The sequence below is a fragment of the Lates calcarifer genome, linkage group LG14, assembly GCF_001640805.2.
Source record: "Lates calcarifer isolate ASB-BC8 linkage group LG14, TLL_Latcal_v3, whole genome shotgun sequence".
Lineage (NCBI taxonomy): Eukaryota > Metazoa > Chordata > Actinopteri > Centropomidae > Lates > Lates calcarifer.
Window position 1 is genome coordinate 10,852,582 of NC_066846.1, and position 19,010 is coordinate 10,871,591.

Consider the following 19,010-nt stretch of genomic DNA (forward strand, 5'->3'; position numbering starts at 1 on the left):
CTGGCAACAGAGTTAAAGATACTTTTTTCTCCTGCAGTGCTGAACACTCACATATATATAGAAATACATCGCTGTTGGCTTACCTCACCCCCAGTGGTTTACCCATAAGTAGCTGTGTGCAGGAGGGTCGAAACACAATCTAAATGTAAAGCAGGAAATACCTGACCGGACCTCGGACCCCAAACAACAGTCTGGGTTATCGCCGCAGTGCTGTCTGTTCAGTCTGTTCAGAAAGTTCTTGGCCTCGATTCTCTGCAGATCCTCCCGTCTGATAACTTTTATTCTGCAACGTTACACACCAAAAGCAGCAGGGAGGGAAAATGATGAAATGTGCTGACAGAAAGCCGATCGCTGGAGATCTGAGAAAACTTTGCTCTGAGGGTAGGCGGTGTCACTTTAGTTGTAACTTTTATTTAATATTTTTTTAGATAAAATTACAAGATGACGATGATGATTCTAGTCTCATCCAGGTTCACCACATCTAGCTAAACATGGTATTTTTGTTATTCTTGGCATCTATAGCAGTTTGTCTTTCACAGAAAGTGGAATGTACCAGAGCCTCCATCTCTCATACCAGCCAAGTCAAGTCAAGTATACAGCAGCACTGAATGATCTCAGGAGTGTGAGAGGCACCACGGGTGTTGCTCAAAGCAACATGAACTTTGTCACGCAGTGTTCGATCGAGTTTGTAACACTATTTAAGGTTGCAGCGTTTCCATTTGGACCTCTGCCAGTTAGTCTGGTAATAAATAAAAGCAGAGTAGTGGGAGAAAGCCAGAGTTACAGTCGGTGTCAGATTTAGACGAGTTGAGGCTGTGGTTATTTCCTGGAAGCAGTACTCCTGAATACACGCAATACTTGAAAAAGTCTTTGTAGATGAGAGATTCTTACATTTAATTTTTTTTGGTTAGCATTATGACTAATACTGTAAAAACTGTACATTAAATAGTCACTCAGTTGTCATTTCTAAGCCCTTCATTAAATATACCTTATTAGAAACTGGTATCTGCTTCTTCAGTGAACAAGTTTGGCTTTCTTATGCTGTTGGTGCACAGTAACGCACTCACTCTCACTCTCAAAATTCACCTTCACAATATGACCACAACCACAGTGTTCCACGTTTATCAACACTAAAACATCAGCCTGAGTCACATTTGAGCAGCATCATCCGGCAGCAGCCAATCCAACCCCGGCTTTTCAGTGAAACATCGCCGGACCTGCGGGTTGTGCAGTGTCACGCAAATCAAATCAGCTTCTGGAGGGTTCAGCGTGGTGGCTGTCGTCAGCCTGAATCCAGAGTCACTGCGTGGTGACATTGCATCAAAGGATGAAGAGATGGAGTCAGAGTGACGGAGCAGGAGGAGGAGAAAGGGGGTTGGGGGGTGGGGTGGGGGTGACGGGAAGGATTGACGAAAACACATTGCGACATGTTGGAATGAGACGTCCTGCTAACAGCCGACCAAAGAAATGCCATCGCTCTGCATGAATATGAATCCACATACAACAAGCTTGGGTTAATTTAGCTGGAGCAATTCTGCGATGCGGCCTGATATCTGAGACATGGAACCTGTTTGGTGCAACAGATGAACAGAACAACTGTTGGTCTGACAGCTGAGATGTGGAAGTAGAGTAGAGGCAAATGAGAAGCAAGGCGTTCTTCTTCTTCTTTTTTATTTTTTTCTCCTTTTCACAGCTAGCAGTGCGCTCTCTTCCCTGGGTCTCAGTCTCCCTCCCTCCTTGCTCTTCATGCAAATCTGTCTTTTTCTCTCCATCTCTCTGTTTCTCTTTCCATGGTGACAGACGGTGCCTCCTGTGCAGTTTAACAGTTATTACACGCTCTAAAACACACACGGACTCAGAGAGAGGCAGAGATAAAGAAAGATGGGTGATGCAGGGAGTTAGGCCGATTAAACTGGTACAGTTATCAGGAAACTGTATGTGGAGGAGAGAGTGTACGTTGAAACAGATTAAGTATAATGGGTGAGTTCCGTGAGACACATACCAGTGCTGCTTAATGCACAATGTGGTCATGTGACTTCCTTTTTCTACCACCTCGTCTGGTGCAGGCTTTGGCAGCAGATATTATCACTGCTCATATCATTGACCACTTTGTGATATTTCATCAATGTTCAGTCTAAGTGGTGTTCATTTCTACTCTAAACTGAATAAATTATGTTTTATTAAGCGCTCACACAGAACTTCATTAAACATCTATGGTCCAAATCTGTAAAATATTTGAATCTATGCTTTGTTTATTCGACTACTTTGACAAAAAAAACGACATTGTGATTGGTATTTTTCACATTTCTCTGACATTTTAAACAATTAATTGGTTAATTGGGGAAAAATAGACAAAGTGAATCATCAATATGTAGTTTTTTCATATATTAATATGGACTTAGTGTATCTCTGTGAAGCTATTTGTCATTGTGTGTTTTCTCATTAAAGTTTAGACTCTGGTCATTAAAAGAAACAATCCGGTTGAACTTTCTCCTCTAACACCCAAATGGAGTAACACCAGGGACCTATTATTACACAGAGAGGAGCATGTAAACAGATGTACTCTACAGTCATACTAGGACACCCCAGATCTATAAAAATAGTGGGAGGAGGAGCTGTGGCAAAGCATCTACAGTATTAGAGAGAGACCGACCGTCAATCGGGGGCTACCTGTCATCAATCAGCTGTCCTACTGGCTCTAGATGTGCTGTTGCTGCTCCTGAACTTGGATGCCGGCCTTGTTGTCAAGGTGGGAAAAGAAAAGAAGTATCAGATTGTTAGGGATGATATAAGTCATGCTCTTTCTAGTTTGGTGTTAAATCTTTTAACATTTTCACTGTTGAGCCAAGAGTTTCATGTTTGCTACTTCCAAACTTTTTTCACTCTAGATAATTGCGAGTTTTCAAATAGTACTCTTAATCTATCATGTGGAGTATCTTGTGAGCTTAGGTTCCTAATATTACTGCTATTATAAGCTTGTTTCAAGAGCTCCATTTGCAAACCTCCTAAACATAACTGCATGGTACTTTCACACCTACTGTAGCGTGCTTAAAAGAGCCACTTGAATGTAGATTGATTTCAACTTATTCACATGTGACCCACAAACACCCTTCCTCCTCTGTCATTCACTTCAGTCACAGAAGTTTTAATACTGCTCACTGAACTGAATATGCACGCGGTCGTATGCGCATGCGCGGGTATGTAGTGCGGAGGCTTGCATGTGCGTCAGTGCGTATGTGAAAGTGCTGGATGCTGAGGGCATATTGACTAGAAGTCCAGAAACAGGCTCCATAAGGTTGCAGAGGGTATATAATTATAGTATTTGTCTTATTTTTATCTGCATTTGTTGCTGGGATTGTCACTATTGTAAAGATTCTGAAGCATTTCAGAGGTTAATATATTATTCTTAATGATTATTTTCTTGTTTGCTTACTGAGACTAAAAACAGCAAATATTGACATTTGAGAAGTTGTAGCCACTGAACTTTAGGCTTAAGAAGTGACTTCAGTGATGGGAGTTGGAGTGGATGGAGTTCAGTGTCTTTGGTGTTACAGTGGGGAAGCAGAGGTTGGTATACGCAGATAGAATGAGTGCTAAAAATGGATATGGACCACACAGCGTCACATATAGTAAGTGGACATATATAGTTGGATGGTACATGGGATATGTGACCAAGGAAAGACTTGACCTGACCTGAACTACAGCCAGGCTACATTAACCGACTCACTGATAATGAAAATAATAGGTAGCTGGTGGACTGATATCTGCTGGCCCCAGACATCAAGATCCTGATTACATTTTGGCTGCAGTCTGGCTGTAGGATTTCCACCAATAGACCATTAGCTTCATGTTTGTTTTGTTTTGTTTAACCAGAACTACCATGCCTCAACTCTGTGCTCATGGGAAAGTGCAAAATTCCTGATAACACAACATTTTCTTTAAAAAAACTAAACCCAGAAGAAGACTAACAAAAAATCGGAGTTACAGAAGCTGCAGCTTTCTGTAACTTGGAGAATAAATCACTGTTACTGGAGGTTTTCTGTGCACTGACCACTCTGTAGTTTGAATTTGACATTGAATGAAATAAAGGAAGAGAGAGACGCAGGCAGAGTTAAAAAGAAAAAGATTCTTCATGGAGATGGATGAGGAAAGAGCACTGAAATACAATATATGCAAGACTAATAAATAGATGCATGTAGAGGCGCAGGAGAGATGGATGGTGACAATGAAAGCAACGAGTGTGTGTGTGTGTGTATTGGTGGGGGTGGCTTTGGTGACTAATCATTTCCGTTTGAGACCCAGAGAGACAGAGGCCCCCCGGGGCAGCAGTTCATTTTCTGATGAGTGCACACACGCACACTAACACACACACACACACACACACACACTCACTAACACACTAACCCGCCTCGCTCCACCTCTGATGTGATGCCCAATCTGCAAATAGGATACAGTCATCGGTTTATGAGAGCATGAATTCTGCACGGGCATGTACACACACACACACACACACACACACACACCTGATGTCAGAGGGTCCCATCACTCAGGTTTAAATGTCAGACGGAGCATAATGCTCTCTGATAGATACAATAACAACCGGTTCTTGCTCACTTACTTTCACTTCTCCCTTTTAGCCTCAAGACACTTTGATTGGATGTGTTGCTGATGCAGAGTCAAATCTCATGTTTCCTTTTTGTGCGTAGCTTACATGAACAGACAATGAAAACATGACCCAAATACAAAATAAGAGTGATGTAAGATACAAATGGAAGAGGGCTGCACGCATTGATACAAAGCTGCTCTGCTCTGTTGTTGTTGTTGTGGATATGTGCAGATATTTGCAAACACAGCCTATTTCACTTTCTATTTTGACCATGTGTTCCAGCTTCCATTGGTTTGCTGTTGTAATCCAGGTTGCACTGTGATTAAACAGTCCTATTATTACAGCGCAGTGAGGAAATAAAGTAGGACGTGGTTCTGTTTTTCCTGCAAAAAATGACACAAAAGTGCCTGAATTTCTCAAACCTGCAGCAGCTGGTCCGAGCTTATTAATCTTTTATTTGAATCACACTGTTTTCCCTGTGAAACCTGATCAAATGTATTGGTTTGGCACCAGCTGGGGTTGAAGACTACAAGCTTAAGAGAGGTTAAGCTTACTAGACGTCTGTAGCCTGCTAGTAGCTTGAGGCTACATTAGCGTTATTCGGTTCTGCAGAATTGAATGAGTGCAAGGCTAAAGTTGGTGTGAAGTTACCTTAATTCATTGGCAACCATATTAATTCTGCAGGATATTATTAGGAAGCAAACGGGTGGAGCAGCACTTTGACATGTAAAGACTGGCATGTCTACCATCGTAACTGTGAAGCCCTCGGGCTGATTGTTCACCAGAGCTGTGTGAAGAGATCACTGTGGGAAAATGAAATTAACCAACCTCCTCCTCTCTGAACAAGCACCTTTGTGATGCCCTTGGGTGCAGCATTTAACTTCAGTGGACTCACAGTTAACACACACACTGTGGCTGTAAAGGTGCAGAGGCGTCTGAAAATAAGTAGCATGCTCGGCTAAAGGCTAAAAAAAAGGCAATACAAAGTCTTTTTTCCTCATCAACCACTTCAGTTACAGACAGTCCTCTCCTCAGGTGACTGTCATTTCTCGCTAACATGTCTATACCTGTCTCACAATGTTTCACCCACCTTCATCTTTTTATGCCTTAACACCTCTTTTCTCAGGCTTGTGCTTTCACACTTGTCAATACCCATTCCTTTTAATCTTTCTTTTTTTGTCTCACTGTTCAATGTTCTATTTTATTAATAATTCAGAACATATTCTGAAAACACACTTTTGTTGTGTGCTTTTAACAATATGTCAAATGAAAATGTGTTCATCCACTAATCCACACCTCCTCTGTTCTCTTCTAGCACTTTCTTTCTCTGGCCCCACAGTCCTTTTCTGCTCTTCTCTGCTGGCACTAATCACTAATTAACTTTCATAAGGTCCCACAGCCCAAACAAAGTCCCAGAGGGAAACAGCTACACACAGTATTTAATCACTTGGTGTGTATGTGCATACGTCCACGTGTTTGAGCTGCTGTTTATGTGTGTGTGGCACATCTGTTTCCACATCACAGTGTCAAGCGTTTGTGCCAGGATGACAGTAGAAAAAAAACAAAAAAACAAGATGTATGTATCATCACGGTACAGAAAGAGAAACAACCGCAGAGGCTGCAGTCAACAGATTTTAATGTTCTGGTTTCTTTCACCTGTACAGGAGGTGACACCATGACAACAGAAATGCAGGAGATCGCCATCACAGAGGAGAAGCCTTTACTCACGGGTCAGGCTGACACCACCAAGGTCAGAGATGGTGCTGCGCGCACACACACACACACATACACATTCAGCCTACAGAAAAATGTACACACATCTCGTGCACACATTAATTACACACACACACACACATTAATTGCAGATACACACATATAAGCTGACGTTAATGAAATAAAAACAGACATGAGTACACATAAGAACATTAATTACATGGTTGTCATTGTGTAACAGTCCATGATCTGAAACCACAGATACATGGCAGGATGTGTGTTAATGTGTCTGTGTCACAGGACACAGAAGAACAAAGGCTGGCTTGTGTGTGTGTGTGTGTGTGTGTGTGTGTGTGTGTGTGTGGTGTGTGTGAGTGTGTTAGATTTTGTGTCCTTGCAGTGCATATGCACATGAATGCAAGTGTGCACACTTTTGAATCTGAGCAAAGCCTACATATGACGACATGTGTTTCAAACACATGTGTGCATGACTGTGTGTGTGTGAATTTGTGTCTATATCTATATGTGTGTGTGTGTGTTTGTGCACAGCTGCAACGCTGGCTCAGATCTGCAGGGTTGACGTCAAAGCCCCGAGGGAGCAAGAGCAGCTCCTCTGCTCTGCTGCGCTGATGTTGCTGTGCAGATGCAGCGCTGCAGAACGGAGGAGTTTGTTTCTCACTGCTGACACCTGGTGGGATAAGAGGGAAATACAGCCCTAATACAAAAACAACTGTTTCCAAGGGGAGAAAAACAGAGAATTTAACCTAACGACAAATCCCACAAAAATATTTTTAAAAATGTAATGTAAAGATGTAAATCTTTAAAAACAGTTCACAAACATATATTTTGCTATTTTAAAAGGGCTCAGTAATTTCCATAAACAGCTGGGCACTGTGTTACTCAAACAGGAGAAAACTATGCATTTGTAGGGGACTATTGTCAGTGGCGGATGAATACACAGTTGGTTTTCTGGTACAGCAGGAAGATGGCGTATGTGGGATTGTCTCAAAATAAACTACAGGGTAGTGAAGAAGCTTGTCATGCAGTGTAACCTGAAGTATGAATCAGGCTTAAATTCATTGTTTTGAATTTTTCCGAGGATTTGTTGACAATAAGAAAAATCTGAAATATAATGAAGACTGGGAGGTACTAGGTTGTATCTGAACCTCTGTTGTTCACTGGGATCTGCTGCCTCCACCCACATTCATTACCATCCACCCTGAGCCAGCGAACGCACGCTCGGCTCTATGATCGAGTTTTAATGTGATTTCAATGGATTGAACTAGTGACCTTTATAATCCGACCATGGGCTGTCTCTCCAATCGCCAAACCTCCAGGACTCTTCATTTACTCCTCAGTGATGACAGGCATCTCCACTTCAACTTCCCAAACTGCTAATTTTCTAAGAGCTTTTGATGCTAGTAATTCATTAGCGGGGTAAATGGATCCAAGGTTGCAAATGAACAGCCCCATTTAAAACCTCCCACTGACAGACTTCCTCCATGTAATCACTGGCATCCAATAACCACCTGCTCCTCTGAGGAGGTTCTCTGCTGCTTTATCAGGACTGTAAATGCCGCCCATCCTGTCTGTGTGGGTGTTAATTAGGAAGCAAGGCTCTGAGAATTTGCTCTTGTACATGCTATTTTTGTGCAAGCTAAAAAGAAAAAAAAAATGTTTCCCACTTCAGATTCTGTGTAAAGCAATATAAAACAAAACTACAGTGTCTCAAATCCCAAAAATAAAAACAATGGTCTTAAACACCTTTACATCATGACTCCTGTATGGATTTGGTCGTGATTTTAGAGTTAGGGTTAGGGTTTTGGAAATTAATATATTCTCCTCTAAAACCACACACACCCAGCCATGATCATTGCTACCATGAAGTTACCATCTGCTGCCCATGAATAAACCAGAAGTAAACACTCAAGCGTGTCCACTCGTTCTAATCAGACTTCAATTTTTCACAGGATGCTGAACTGGCGGCTAGGATACTCCTGGACCAAGGACAGGTAAGGACCGTTTCCACAGTGACTGCATGACAGGAAAACTAAATACAAAATCAAGCCTCAATAAAAATGTCAATAAAAGCCAGATATCAGGCATTATTTAAAGGATATGATGGAATGGCAGTCAGCCTCCACCTGCGTGAAGAGGCTGCTGGTCTAAAGGCTGTTTCAAAATAAAAGTAAAAAAAAAAAAAAAGTGAGAGAGAGAGATAAAATTTTGGGATTTTTTTTCACTTGATACTGGTACAAGGAATCAGCGACGTCCAGCCCAGAATGTCAGTATAAGGCTTAAACCTTTCTTTCTTGCTCTCCATAGGAGCACAATGTTGAGACCCCTCATGGTGTCCTGCACGTGACCCTCCACGGCACGCGAACCACCCGCAGGCCCGCTATCCTCACCTTCCACGATGTGGGTCTGGACAGTGAGTAGCGCTTTTGTTTTCTCAACTCTGTGCCTGTTCCTAGTCTTTCACTTGTTCGTGACTTTTTCTTGACCTCTCGTATTATTTGCTTCCTGTCGTTCTTTCTGTTAGGTAAGAGCTGCTTCTCCCCTCTGTTTAAGTTCGAGGAGATGCAGGAGATTGTCAAGAATTTCACCCTGATTCATATCGATGCTCCGGGACAAGAGGAGGGGGCCGCCGCCTACCCGACAGGGTACGAGATTTACTGTGTGTGTATGTGTACTGACATGCTATAACTCCCTCTGTGTCCTGCTGTAACCTTTCTTTTTAAACTGTAATCTTCTCAGAAATGGAAACAATCTTCTGTGCCAGGCTTACACCTAATCTCTTCCAAAAATACTTAAAATTCCCATCTCTCACATCTCCCTCCTCTGGTCCCTAATACGCTCTTGTCAGGGGTTTAAAGAAAATCCGTCCTTTTCTCTCTCTGTCCGCACTTTGTATTTCTTCCCCCTGCGCTCTGTCACTTCTCCACCCTGCGCGATTATTTTAGGGGCTCGGGAGAAATTCGTTTCATGTATTGTCACGACATCTCAACAGTGACACTTAAGTCCTCATGGTAATTCTAGAAATTCAAGCTCATTCTGTTTTTGATCCCATTTCCAAATCCTTGTGGATGAATGTGTCAGCTTCTGTATGTGCTAAGAATGAAATAAGTCACCTGAAAATCTTCTGTCCAGTACTAATAGTTAGGTGAGATCTCAGGGTCAGAAAAAACCTCCTCCACGAAAGATGTTAATCTTAATTCTTGCACTACCAACAGAACCTTGAATGTTGACACGTGTGTTCTTGCTGTCATATGATCCTTCAATAGACTGAGATTATTTGTGCTTGCTGTTGCAGTTACCAGTATCCCTCCATGGAGACCATAGCAGAGATGATCCCTGCTGTCCTGCAGTTTTTCAAGTGAGTTAACTTATTTATTTAGACGTGAACACAAGCAGAATTTCATTTGGCGCACACAGACACACAGCTGTCACGTTGCTGCTGGAATTCAGGTCTTTAGAAGGATACAAGGACACTGCACAACTATCATCATGGTGAATGGTGAGCACCTAAATGCCACAATACCCATGAGCATAATTGGTAGTGGTTATAAAGTGAAGACACCACCCAGACAGAGAATCAGAGTTGTAATCAGAAACCAAACCCTGCACCATAGTTTCAGACCTGATCTTCTAAACTGATGAATGTAGACGTAAGATTTTTTGTTTGTTTTTGCTGAAATGCTCTTTAAGACCAATACACGGATCATTCAGAGATGAAAAACTCATAAATGATAATATGTCTGCTTTAAAGAAAGAGAAATAACTAAAACTACATCTTCTGTAAATAAAAAAATAAAAACATGGCTCTGGTATATGAGTGTCGTTAACTTGGTGTCCTCCTCTGTCAGCTTCCGTACTGTAATCGGAGTGGGTGTGGGAGCAGGAGCGTACATCCTCTCCAAGTTCACAGTGAGTGTCTTTTTTTAATTGTTGCTGTAGCAGTTGTAGCAACACAATCGTCATCTCTCCATTTATGTTTATTTCTTCCTTCCTCCCTTCAGCTCGCGAACCCAGATTCAGTGGAGGGTCTGGTTCTGATCAACATTGACACTAACGCCCGTGGATGGATAGACTGGGCTGCTCAGAAGGTATGTCTGTTTTCTTTCATTCCTCCTTTCTTCCTTTCTTTCATTCAGGACTACATGGTCTGAAACACAGAAGCATGGCATTTTAATCGAATTAGCCCTAATGTGAGTTCTCCATCAATTTAAGTTTAGCTGTGGATATGAAGTTATGTGGCTGTCCCAGAGCAACATCGATTATGTCATTGTTTAAGTTATTAAATACTTGATCAATACTATTGATTTCTCTCTCTTCCTCTGCCTCTCTAGCTCAGCTCTGTGACATCCTCCCTCACAGAGCAGATCCTGTCCCACCTTTTCAGTCAGGTACGAGGACAACATCCCAATAATGTGCATTAAAAGTGTATATACAAATTGTGCTTTGTATCTTGACATGTCAAAAATGAAAATATACTCTTTGTTGTTTTCTCTCTCATCGTGTAGGAGGAACTGTCATCAAACACAGATCTAGTGCAGTCTCACAGAGAGCGTATCTCCAAAGCTTCTAATCTGATCAACATAGAGCTCCTCTGGAAGACTTACAACAGGTGAACACACTCACATGTTATTGCATGAACACAAATGTACCACATGTCAAACAACAACTAACATAATCCTCTCTTCTCATTCCTATCCAGTCGCAGAGACTTGAACATTGATCGCAACTGTACCTTCAAGTAAATACCCTCTGAACATTAACCTTTCTACATCATTTTATGTGTTGGTTAAAAGAAAATTACATTCTAAAATCTCTACATGCCACCATTTTTCTCTTCTAATCTCTACTTCTGTCAACCTCAGGTGTCCAGTAATGTTGGTGGTGGGTGATCAGGCTCCATATGAGGACGCTGCCGTACGTTTCAGCCGCTTTCTTCAGTCTAAAATATCCCATAATGGAATTTTTTTAAGATTAAAGTGATCTTATGTTTTATGATTCATATCAACACATAAAACATTAGAAGTTGTTTGATAGTGTCAGAGATTTATTGTTTTTCCTTCTGTGACCACTAGGTGGAGTGCAACAGCAAACTGGACCCAACAACAACCTCATTCCTTAAGGTAACTAACTCTTATGTCTTTTTATTTAGTGTCTGTTTAGTCTCTTTCTCTCTCTGCTTTTATATTTTATTTTGTTATTAACTCATACTCATGTCTTCTGTCCCTCCACAGATGGCTGATGCTGGTGGTCTCCCACAGCTGACCCAGGTAACGACACACTGACAGCCACTTCCTGACACTCAAAACATGGAAAGCAATGCAGGATTATTGGGGCGGCAGCTCATTTTCATTGTCAGCAGCTCTATATGTTGTGTTACAACAAAGCTCTTCACTGAACAATCACAAAGTTGGGCTACAACAGAGATAAATATCCCATCACCCAAATTTCTGCACGCCATTTACCTAAATGAATGCAGGAAATCTTCTTGATTCATGCAGATTGATGCATTAAAACATAGGAAAGAAATACAAAACATGATCTGACATCTTAACCTGCTGTGAAGCTGATATTTCCAGTGCCCCATCCCTGAAAACCATAAAAGGGGAAACTGGTCTTAAAATGCGCATTACCCTTGCCTGCCACATGGGGTCGCCAAACTGCACTATGACCTAATTCAGGTATAATTGGTGGTTCCACTGACATAATGTGAAACACTGTCTCTTTGTGTTTGCAGCCTGCTAAACTGACTGAGGCTTTCAAGTATTTCATCCAGGGCATGGGCTACAGTAAGTTCACTTCTGTACAAAGATATTTCTGAACAGATTACATGTACAGTGCAGTGATTCATTGGATTTTATTGCATACATACTGCAATTTTTGTGCTGTGGTTTATTCTCAGTCAGTCCCACATAAACCAGCCTGCTGCCAAAAATACTCACTGTATGTGTATTTATCCGCAGCTGAAAATATTTTCAAAGAAATGTGACCTGATTTTAAAGATTGGTTTTAGTATTTTTTTAGGATTTATTGACAGTAAGTAAAATACAATAATAATACCTGTATAATAATAATAATAATAATAAGACCTTCAGCTGTTTCACACTGTTTTTAATTTGTGAGTCTAATCTGTCCATTTCTTTCTATCTGTCTCTCCACAGTGGCTTCGTCTTGCATGACTCGCCTGTCCCGCTCCCGCACCACCTCCCTCTCCTCCTCCTACTCCATGGATGGGTCCCGCTCTCGCTCCCGCACCCTGTCCCAGGGCTCGCAGGGCGGCCAGATGCCACCTAGCCCGTCCCAAACGATGGAGGTGTCTTGCTGAAGAAAAAGAGTTCAAAAGGGAGAGAGAAAGCGAGAGAGAGAGAGAGCGTGAATAAGAGGAGAGGGGCGAAGGCAAAAGGAAGGGAGGGATGAAGCATGAAAATAATGCAGGACGAATGGGTTACTTATTTGTCACTAAATGACTCCCATCATTCCCCACACGAGCAGAATAGGAACAGAGACAGGGAGAGGGAGGGAGAAAGAGAAATACAGGGATTTCAGAGGAAGATAGAAACCTATCCTCTACATTTTGCACCACATTCAAGTCCAATCCTTCTCCTCACATCCCCCCTCCAGCTGAAAACAAAGTGGATTGGGCTGTTCTATTATGAATATAAGAACTATAGGCAAGAAGAGATTAATAAAAAGCAGGGGAGGTGGGGAAAGAAATGGCAACCAGTCCTCTCTCCCTCCCTCTATTGGAGCCCCTGTCAGCCAATAGAGCCCTTTACTTTAGATAGGAGTGTGGCCTATAGAGACTGCACTCCTCTATGTTAACCAATAGTAATAATTCTGAAAATGGTATTGTTGTTGATGCTGATGATTATGTTGTTGAGGATGATACTGAAGATAATGATGATGATAATGTTATAGAAAAAAACAGTTAACACTTTTCTCTTTATTACACAATGAATTTAAAAATGACATAGATAAAAAAAAACATACTATAGCAGATATACTTATAACAATGTGTGTCTACTACTTTTTAAGCTAGTTCTTATTATGTTATTTTTATTTCTTTAATCTGATTTTATTTTCTTATTTGTAACCTGCCTCAGCAAGGGGCTGAAGCTACTGATTGGTTGACCTGTCATGTGGTAACAGCCAATGAGAGCCATTATAGTGACTACTTCCTCCTTGATGTTGCCAGGTTGTTTATGTCTTCCATTTGCCCTGTCTATAAGTGACTGTTTTTGCTTTCCCATTGGATTTGAGGAGGTGGGCAGGAAGCTTTTACTTCTATTTTACTTTTTTTTTCTGGACTGTTTGGAAGTTGCATGCGTGGTATCAGCCCATGTGAATACTGTCTTGATAATATTTTTCTTTTATATTCTGCTAATGATTTGCGTGGATTTGGGTGTGTGTGTGTATGTTTGTATGTGTGTGTCTGTGTGTGTGTGTGTGCGCGTGCTGCTTTGTTTGCTTGGAGTGTTTAGCGAACATGATGGTTGGCAGGTAAGCATAGGTGAAACTGAGGGTGTTTGTGAGCTTTAGCTAGCTAGCACCCTATCACTAAGACTAGTCGCACACTAAATAGTGCTTCCAACATTGCTGGCAGTCTTGCACTGCATGTCTGAATATCCACACTTGTATACTACATACCAGGGAGCGTTACATCACTAAGTAGCATGCTAGTATGGATACTGCATTTCAGTGTCAGGCGTGGCCAGAAGGGATCACTGTGTCCATCATCTGGGTTGTAATTTTTTAGCCTTGCCCATGCACGGATACCTCCTAACAAACCCAGCTAGCATACTTGAGTTCATGTGCGATGTGAGGTAAAATGAACACACGCTCCTCTCCGGCAACAAGCGGCTTTATTCAAGCAATGGGGTAAAGAGAATTGTGTCTGCAAGTGATTGTCGCTCTGTATGTGTGTGTGTGTATGTTTTGAAGAAAGTAGACATGAGGTGTATGGAAGTGCTTGTGTCCTGTAAGCATAATTAAAGTAACGGACGGAAAAAAGGTCAGGGTCCTATAGAAAAGTTTAGTATCAGTTTTGAGACCAACAAAACCCCCTGTGACTTATAATGACAATGAACCAGCCCCTTCACTGCCACAACACTAAAAAAAAGGATTTAGAAATGGTTGCATCTTTTGGTACAGACTGTTATAGGTTATAGGACGCAAAAGATTTAGCGTTTTCCATTTTGAGAGTAAAAAATCAGCCAAAAAGACAACCAATCTGGAATTCCAGCCAATGAGCAATCTTACTGCCAAAACTAAGAGCCCCAAAATACTAGCGATGTTTTTGTCTAAATTCTGCTATCAGAAATGCTGTGGGCTAAATTTGCGCCTTATAGCAGTTTTGGTGTCGGTATAACTGAACCCTAGTTCCTCCTAAATTGTTGATATTGCAAAAACAGATCAACACAAAGCTTACCACTGCCCTGTCAAGTGTAGCCACTGGACTGACTTAAAGGACCCATATTTGGACCCAATCCAATATCCTTGGAGCGCATGTACATTTTTAAGCGTATCACCTCTTGTGCACACATTTTCTGATATTTATTTTCTTTAATAAGCAGTATAATTTTTATGAGTCATTTGGAGGCTGCCTGTGTCTTTAAAATACTGTTTAGTGATCCTTTCCCAGACCTGTTTGATAAAGATGGAGCGATGATTTTGATGACAGATAAGAACGTCATTAGAGGGCCTCAGATTTGAGCTTTGAACCGAGTGGTACATGGGAGATATTAATGATGGTAGAGATGTTTTAAGTTACTTCCCCTCTGGCTCATCATGCATAAGCAGCCTTTGCAACTCTAACAGCTGTTGCATTTAATGAGGCAAACACAAACCATTACATTAAAATGATTTGTGTTATTGGTTGTAAATGATGTCCAACCAGGACGATGCCATGTTTTAGTTGCTGTTCAGAGGGCCTGAGTGTAGAATGTAAATGTTTGGCTCCTCCCAGACTGAAATTAAAACTCAAACAATAGGGCATGGGAACCTCTACCAAATAAGGGATAACAGGTGGAGCCTAGAAAATAAAATTGCCAAATAAGGAAAAAGGAGTGGTACTTCTTTGTGGAGAGATGAGCAGGGCTGTGTGATTGTAAATGCTTGTCCGTTTTGTCTTTGTTTGTCTCTTAATTTTTACTTCTATCATATTTTTCTTTCCCCTCTATGTTTTGGAATTTTATTTTTTTTGTTTTATCTCTGTGATGTGTTAGTTTACCGTCCCGATGTGCTCACAAGTTAGTTAACTGTGTGATAGTTCTTGTGTAACTTTTTTAGCATTAGCGCTGATAAGGGAGAATAATATAATTAACAATAAAAAAAGATTAAAGGTAAAGAGAATACAATCAAATTTACTTGTGTGGCTAATTTCTCTGTGTAACACAATGAACATCCTAAAAAGTAAACTTAAATATTAATAAAAGCTTAAGAGAAATATCAAGTCTCCTGTTTTACATTTTCAAGAGGGGTTGATGTAAGGAAAACGTTATGTATGTTGCACAATTTACTGTTGCAGTATTTCTTTTGAGTTGTTTATTTTGTTGCTAATAAATATATACACATTTCCACACAGTATTTGTTTAAAAAAACAAAAAGGAATGATACAACCTTGTCAAGCCCTGCTTGTACTGGTGTTAATTGGTTACAATATAACCTCTGTCCACAAGCAGCAGCACTGAGCGCAATACTGCGGAGCAGCACTCCAGTGGTCTGGCAAGAAGAAAAATATGCGCCATCTTGGATTTAACTGCAGAGGGAGGGAAGCACCTGTGCCCCGTACTTCTTTTTTTCCTTTTTGTATTTTCAACGATATGCCATTAGTTCACTTGGTGAGGACACCTTTTGAAACAGGTATGTTCATTTGTTTATGAGAACAAAATAGGGCTGGTATGTACTCAGCTTTGGTATACTGAACCACTCGCTAAGTAGCTAATTAGCTTCCTCTCTCGATTCCAATGGGGACAGTGATTCAACCATAATTCAAAAAATAAAAAATTAAATAAAATAAAATAAAATAAGTGGTGATGATGAATGGTACTGTAAGTCTACATCCTCTAGTTTCATAATTCCTTTACTCAAGAAATCAATAAATAACATTTTGTAATTTCCTCCACGTGGCTAACAACAGGTTATAGCATCATCATATCTGTTTTTGCCAAGTAATTTGTAATTTTTTATTAATGGAGCTTAATATTCTCAACATTTTTTTTAAATCAAAAATATAAACGCAGAATTGAAAGTATAACCCAACTTATTTTTTCTACCTATATCGTCCCAACTTTAACCACGCTTTTGCAGTATTTGTAAAATAAATCCCATATTCATGCAAATATTATAAGATGTGTGATCACATTCAACTTATCACTGTAACAAACATACAAAATGTCATATCATTCCAGCCTCAATACAGCCAAACGTCAGTACCGTATTATACCACACAGGGGCAGTGATGCAGTGAGTCTTCATACTGGTCATGTAATTTGATAATTACCATCACATGCAGTCATATGCTGTAATAATGAATTTAAAGTAACGAAAGTAGTGAATTGGTGTTTGTTTTGTTTTTTTATATTTCATACATGTTTAAATGTAAACAAATATTTTTTCTATATGATTTAATAGATAGATTTTTGTTCATATTCATGTCAGCCAACATGTTTTGTATTTGCAGGTGTACAAATAACATCAGTAGTATTTGTATGACAAGGTTACATCAAATTGACTAATCTTATTTGGAAAAGAGAACTGGCATTGTAGATTTCAAAACCACAACTCACTTTAACTCAGTGCAATATAACCAAATATATAACAAAAATTTTCAACACAAAACTAGACACAGAGCAGGACAACAACCATATATAGAAATAATAGAAAAATAAAGAAATAAAGAAAAATACTTCAGTTACACAATTTAAATATTAACTTAGAAGTATAAAAAATTGCATCTCCAGTAAAAATAGGTAGTTTAAAAAAAACCTCAGTATACTGATTTATTTGGTGAACAGTTCAGTTCAGACATGATCAAAATTAATGCAAAAATCCAAATTTTATGTATGGTAATCTGACCACATATGCATCAGTAACTACATAATTCTCTTGAGTATAGTTTCATCATTTTTGTTCAAGAATTACATGGATTTTGAGACAACCCTCTCTGGGCAGGCCTCTCACTGCAGGAGGTGGAGTCTGGTAGCTGCTCTAGAAACTGGTGGCAGTCACGCTCCTCACTGCCATTAATGCAACTGACCTTTGCACTTCATGTTTATCTTTTGTAAATTGTTATGTTGGTTCAATTATAAATAAATTTAAAAATATATATATTTGTCAAGTTGTTTGCAAGTATTGACTTGGTTTGTGACTCTAGTATGAGAACATCATCAAGGTGAACTGAGAAACTAACAGCCAAAAACATAAAAACAAGGTAGTTGTCCTTTGCTGAGGGTTTGTTACATACACAATTTAAACACAACACAGCAAGATAATGGTTCTTCCACTCTATGAGCTGTACACCTGTACATAGTGTGAATTATTTTTGCTTTATGGAGTTCATACCATAAATCATTTGCAAAAGCCATGTGCTCTTTGTCATTCAATCAAATCCTCTAAATAGTGCTCCACGTATCCTCTTGAAAAATCCAAACCGAGTGCGATGTGTGTTAAGGGTATAGACATGAGTCAGCCCAAGAGATTCAAGGCCCTTTAATTCCATGGGAATGTCAGAAGCTGGATCATTTATGAGCTGTAAAATCTTCAAAGGGTCTCTGTTTCTGAAGACAAAATACAGTTGTGATTTGATCACAAGCTTTGCCAAGGGGAAAGATTTTGATGCTGGAACTAAGAAGCTGACTGGCTCCTTATCCATTTGTACATCCTCACAGCATTCTCTGGCCCTCTCTAGCTTTCCTATGGCCTCATTTATGTTTCCCTTTAAAAACATCAGCACTGTGTATCTGGCTCCGATGTGTTTGTCAAATCTGGTGACTGAATCATTGCAGGGCTCTTTAATTTGTTGTCTGAAGTATCTAAGAATGACCTCAATTTGTCCACAGTAGAGTTCAATAGACTGGAGAGCCTTTTTCAAATCTTTTAGAGATTGATCAATGTTCCTTGGATCCTGATGTTTGTCTTGCAGTGTTAAAGATGCAAAAGTTCGGTTATAATATGCAACTGCTGCCCAACAGTGGTCGGAGTGAATTTCAATAAAGCATTAAAGGAAAACATTTGCCTAAATGTTAAATGTGTTTTTTCTTGATAGTGGAGGTTAAGGAGCACCTAATTTCTTAATATAGCCTACTGTATCGCTGCACACTGATTGAGCAGTAGATTATGTCTGTGTTTGCTTTCATGTTCATAAAGTTTCCTCATCTGTCAACACAGAGATTCTGCACGTCAACACACCTGGACCACTCCGCCCGGTTGAGCTGGGCGAGGACAACCGGTCGGTTTGCATTGATGTGAAGACAGTCGGGGAAAAGGTGAAGACTTGTGTAAAGTCGACGCAGTCAGGAAAAGACCGGAAATTACATGATTTGCTTTCAAAAATAATAGTGATAGTAGGAATAGTAGTAGGTAGCACAATTTTAAGTATGGTTGTATGCTACCCCATCTTTAAATTCACGACTTTTCATCGATGTAAACATGCACTTCCTTCGACACATCATACTCG

General features: G+C 40.2%; 1 protein-coding gene across 4 annotated transcripts in view; it reads left to right on the forward strand.

Annotated features, from left to right (window-relative positions):
• Nucleotides 1–15,779, forward strand: part of ndrg2 (NDRG family member 2) — a 45,957-nt gene extending 30,178 nt beyond the window's left edge. For 3 of the 4 annotated variants that reach the window (XM_051075523.1, XM_051075522.1, XM_018687881.2), the window contains 15 exons: nucleotides 6,271–6,356; nucleotides 8,290–8,331; nucleotides 8,645–8,750; nucleotides 8,862–8,982; nucleotides 9,633–9,695; nucleotides 10,186–10,246; nucleotides 10,339–10,425; nucleotides 10,669–10,725; nucleotides 10,843–10,946; nucleotides 11,037–11,075; nucleotides 11,200–11,251; nucleotides 11,410–11,457; nucleotides 11,569–11,604; nucleotides 12,072–12,123; nucleotides 12,496–15,779. In XM_051075523.1, the coding sequence (XP_050931480.1) occupies nucleotides 6,282–6,356; nucleotides 8,290–8,331; nucleotides 8,645–8,750; nucleotides 8,862–8,982; nucleotides 9,633–9,695; nucleotides 10,186–10,246; nucleotides 10,339–10,425; nucleotides 10,669–10,725; nucleotides 10,843–10,946; nucleotides 11,037–11,075; nucleotides 11,200–11,251; nucleotides 11,410–11,457; nucleotides 11,569–11,604; nucleotides 12,072–12,123; nucleotides 12,496–12,659 (1,107 nt within the window). In that variant the 5' untranslated portion in view covers nucleotides 6,271–6,281 and the 3' untranslated portion in view covers nucleotides 12,660–15,779. Of the gene's footprint in view, nucleotides 1–2,604; nucleotides 2,750–6,270; nucleotides 6,357–8,289; nucleotides 8,332–8,644; nucleotides 8,751–8,861; nucleotides 8,983–9,632; nucleotides 9,696–10,185; nucleotides 10,247–10,338; nucleotides 10,426–10,668; nucleotides 10,726–10,842; nucleotides 10,947–11,036; nucleotides 11,076–11,199; nucleotides 11,252–11,409; nucleotides 11,458–11,568; nucleotides 11,605–12,071; nucleotides 12,124–12,495 lie in introns of those variants that run through there. The other variant, XM_018687882.2, reaches the window with a different exon arrangement.
• Nucleotides 15,780–19,010: the final 3,231 nt, after the last annotated feature.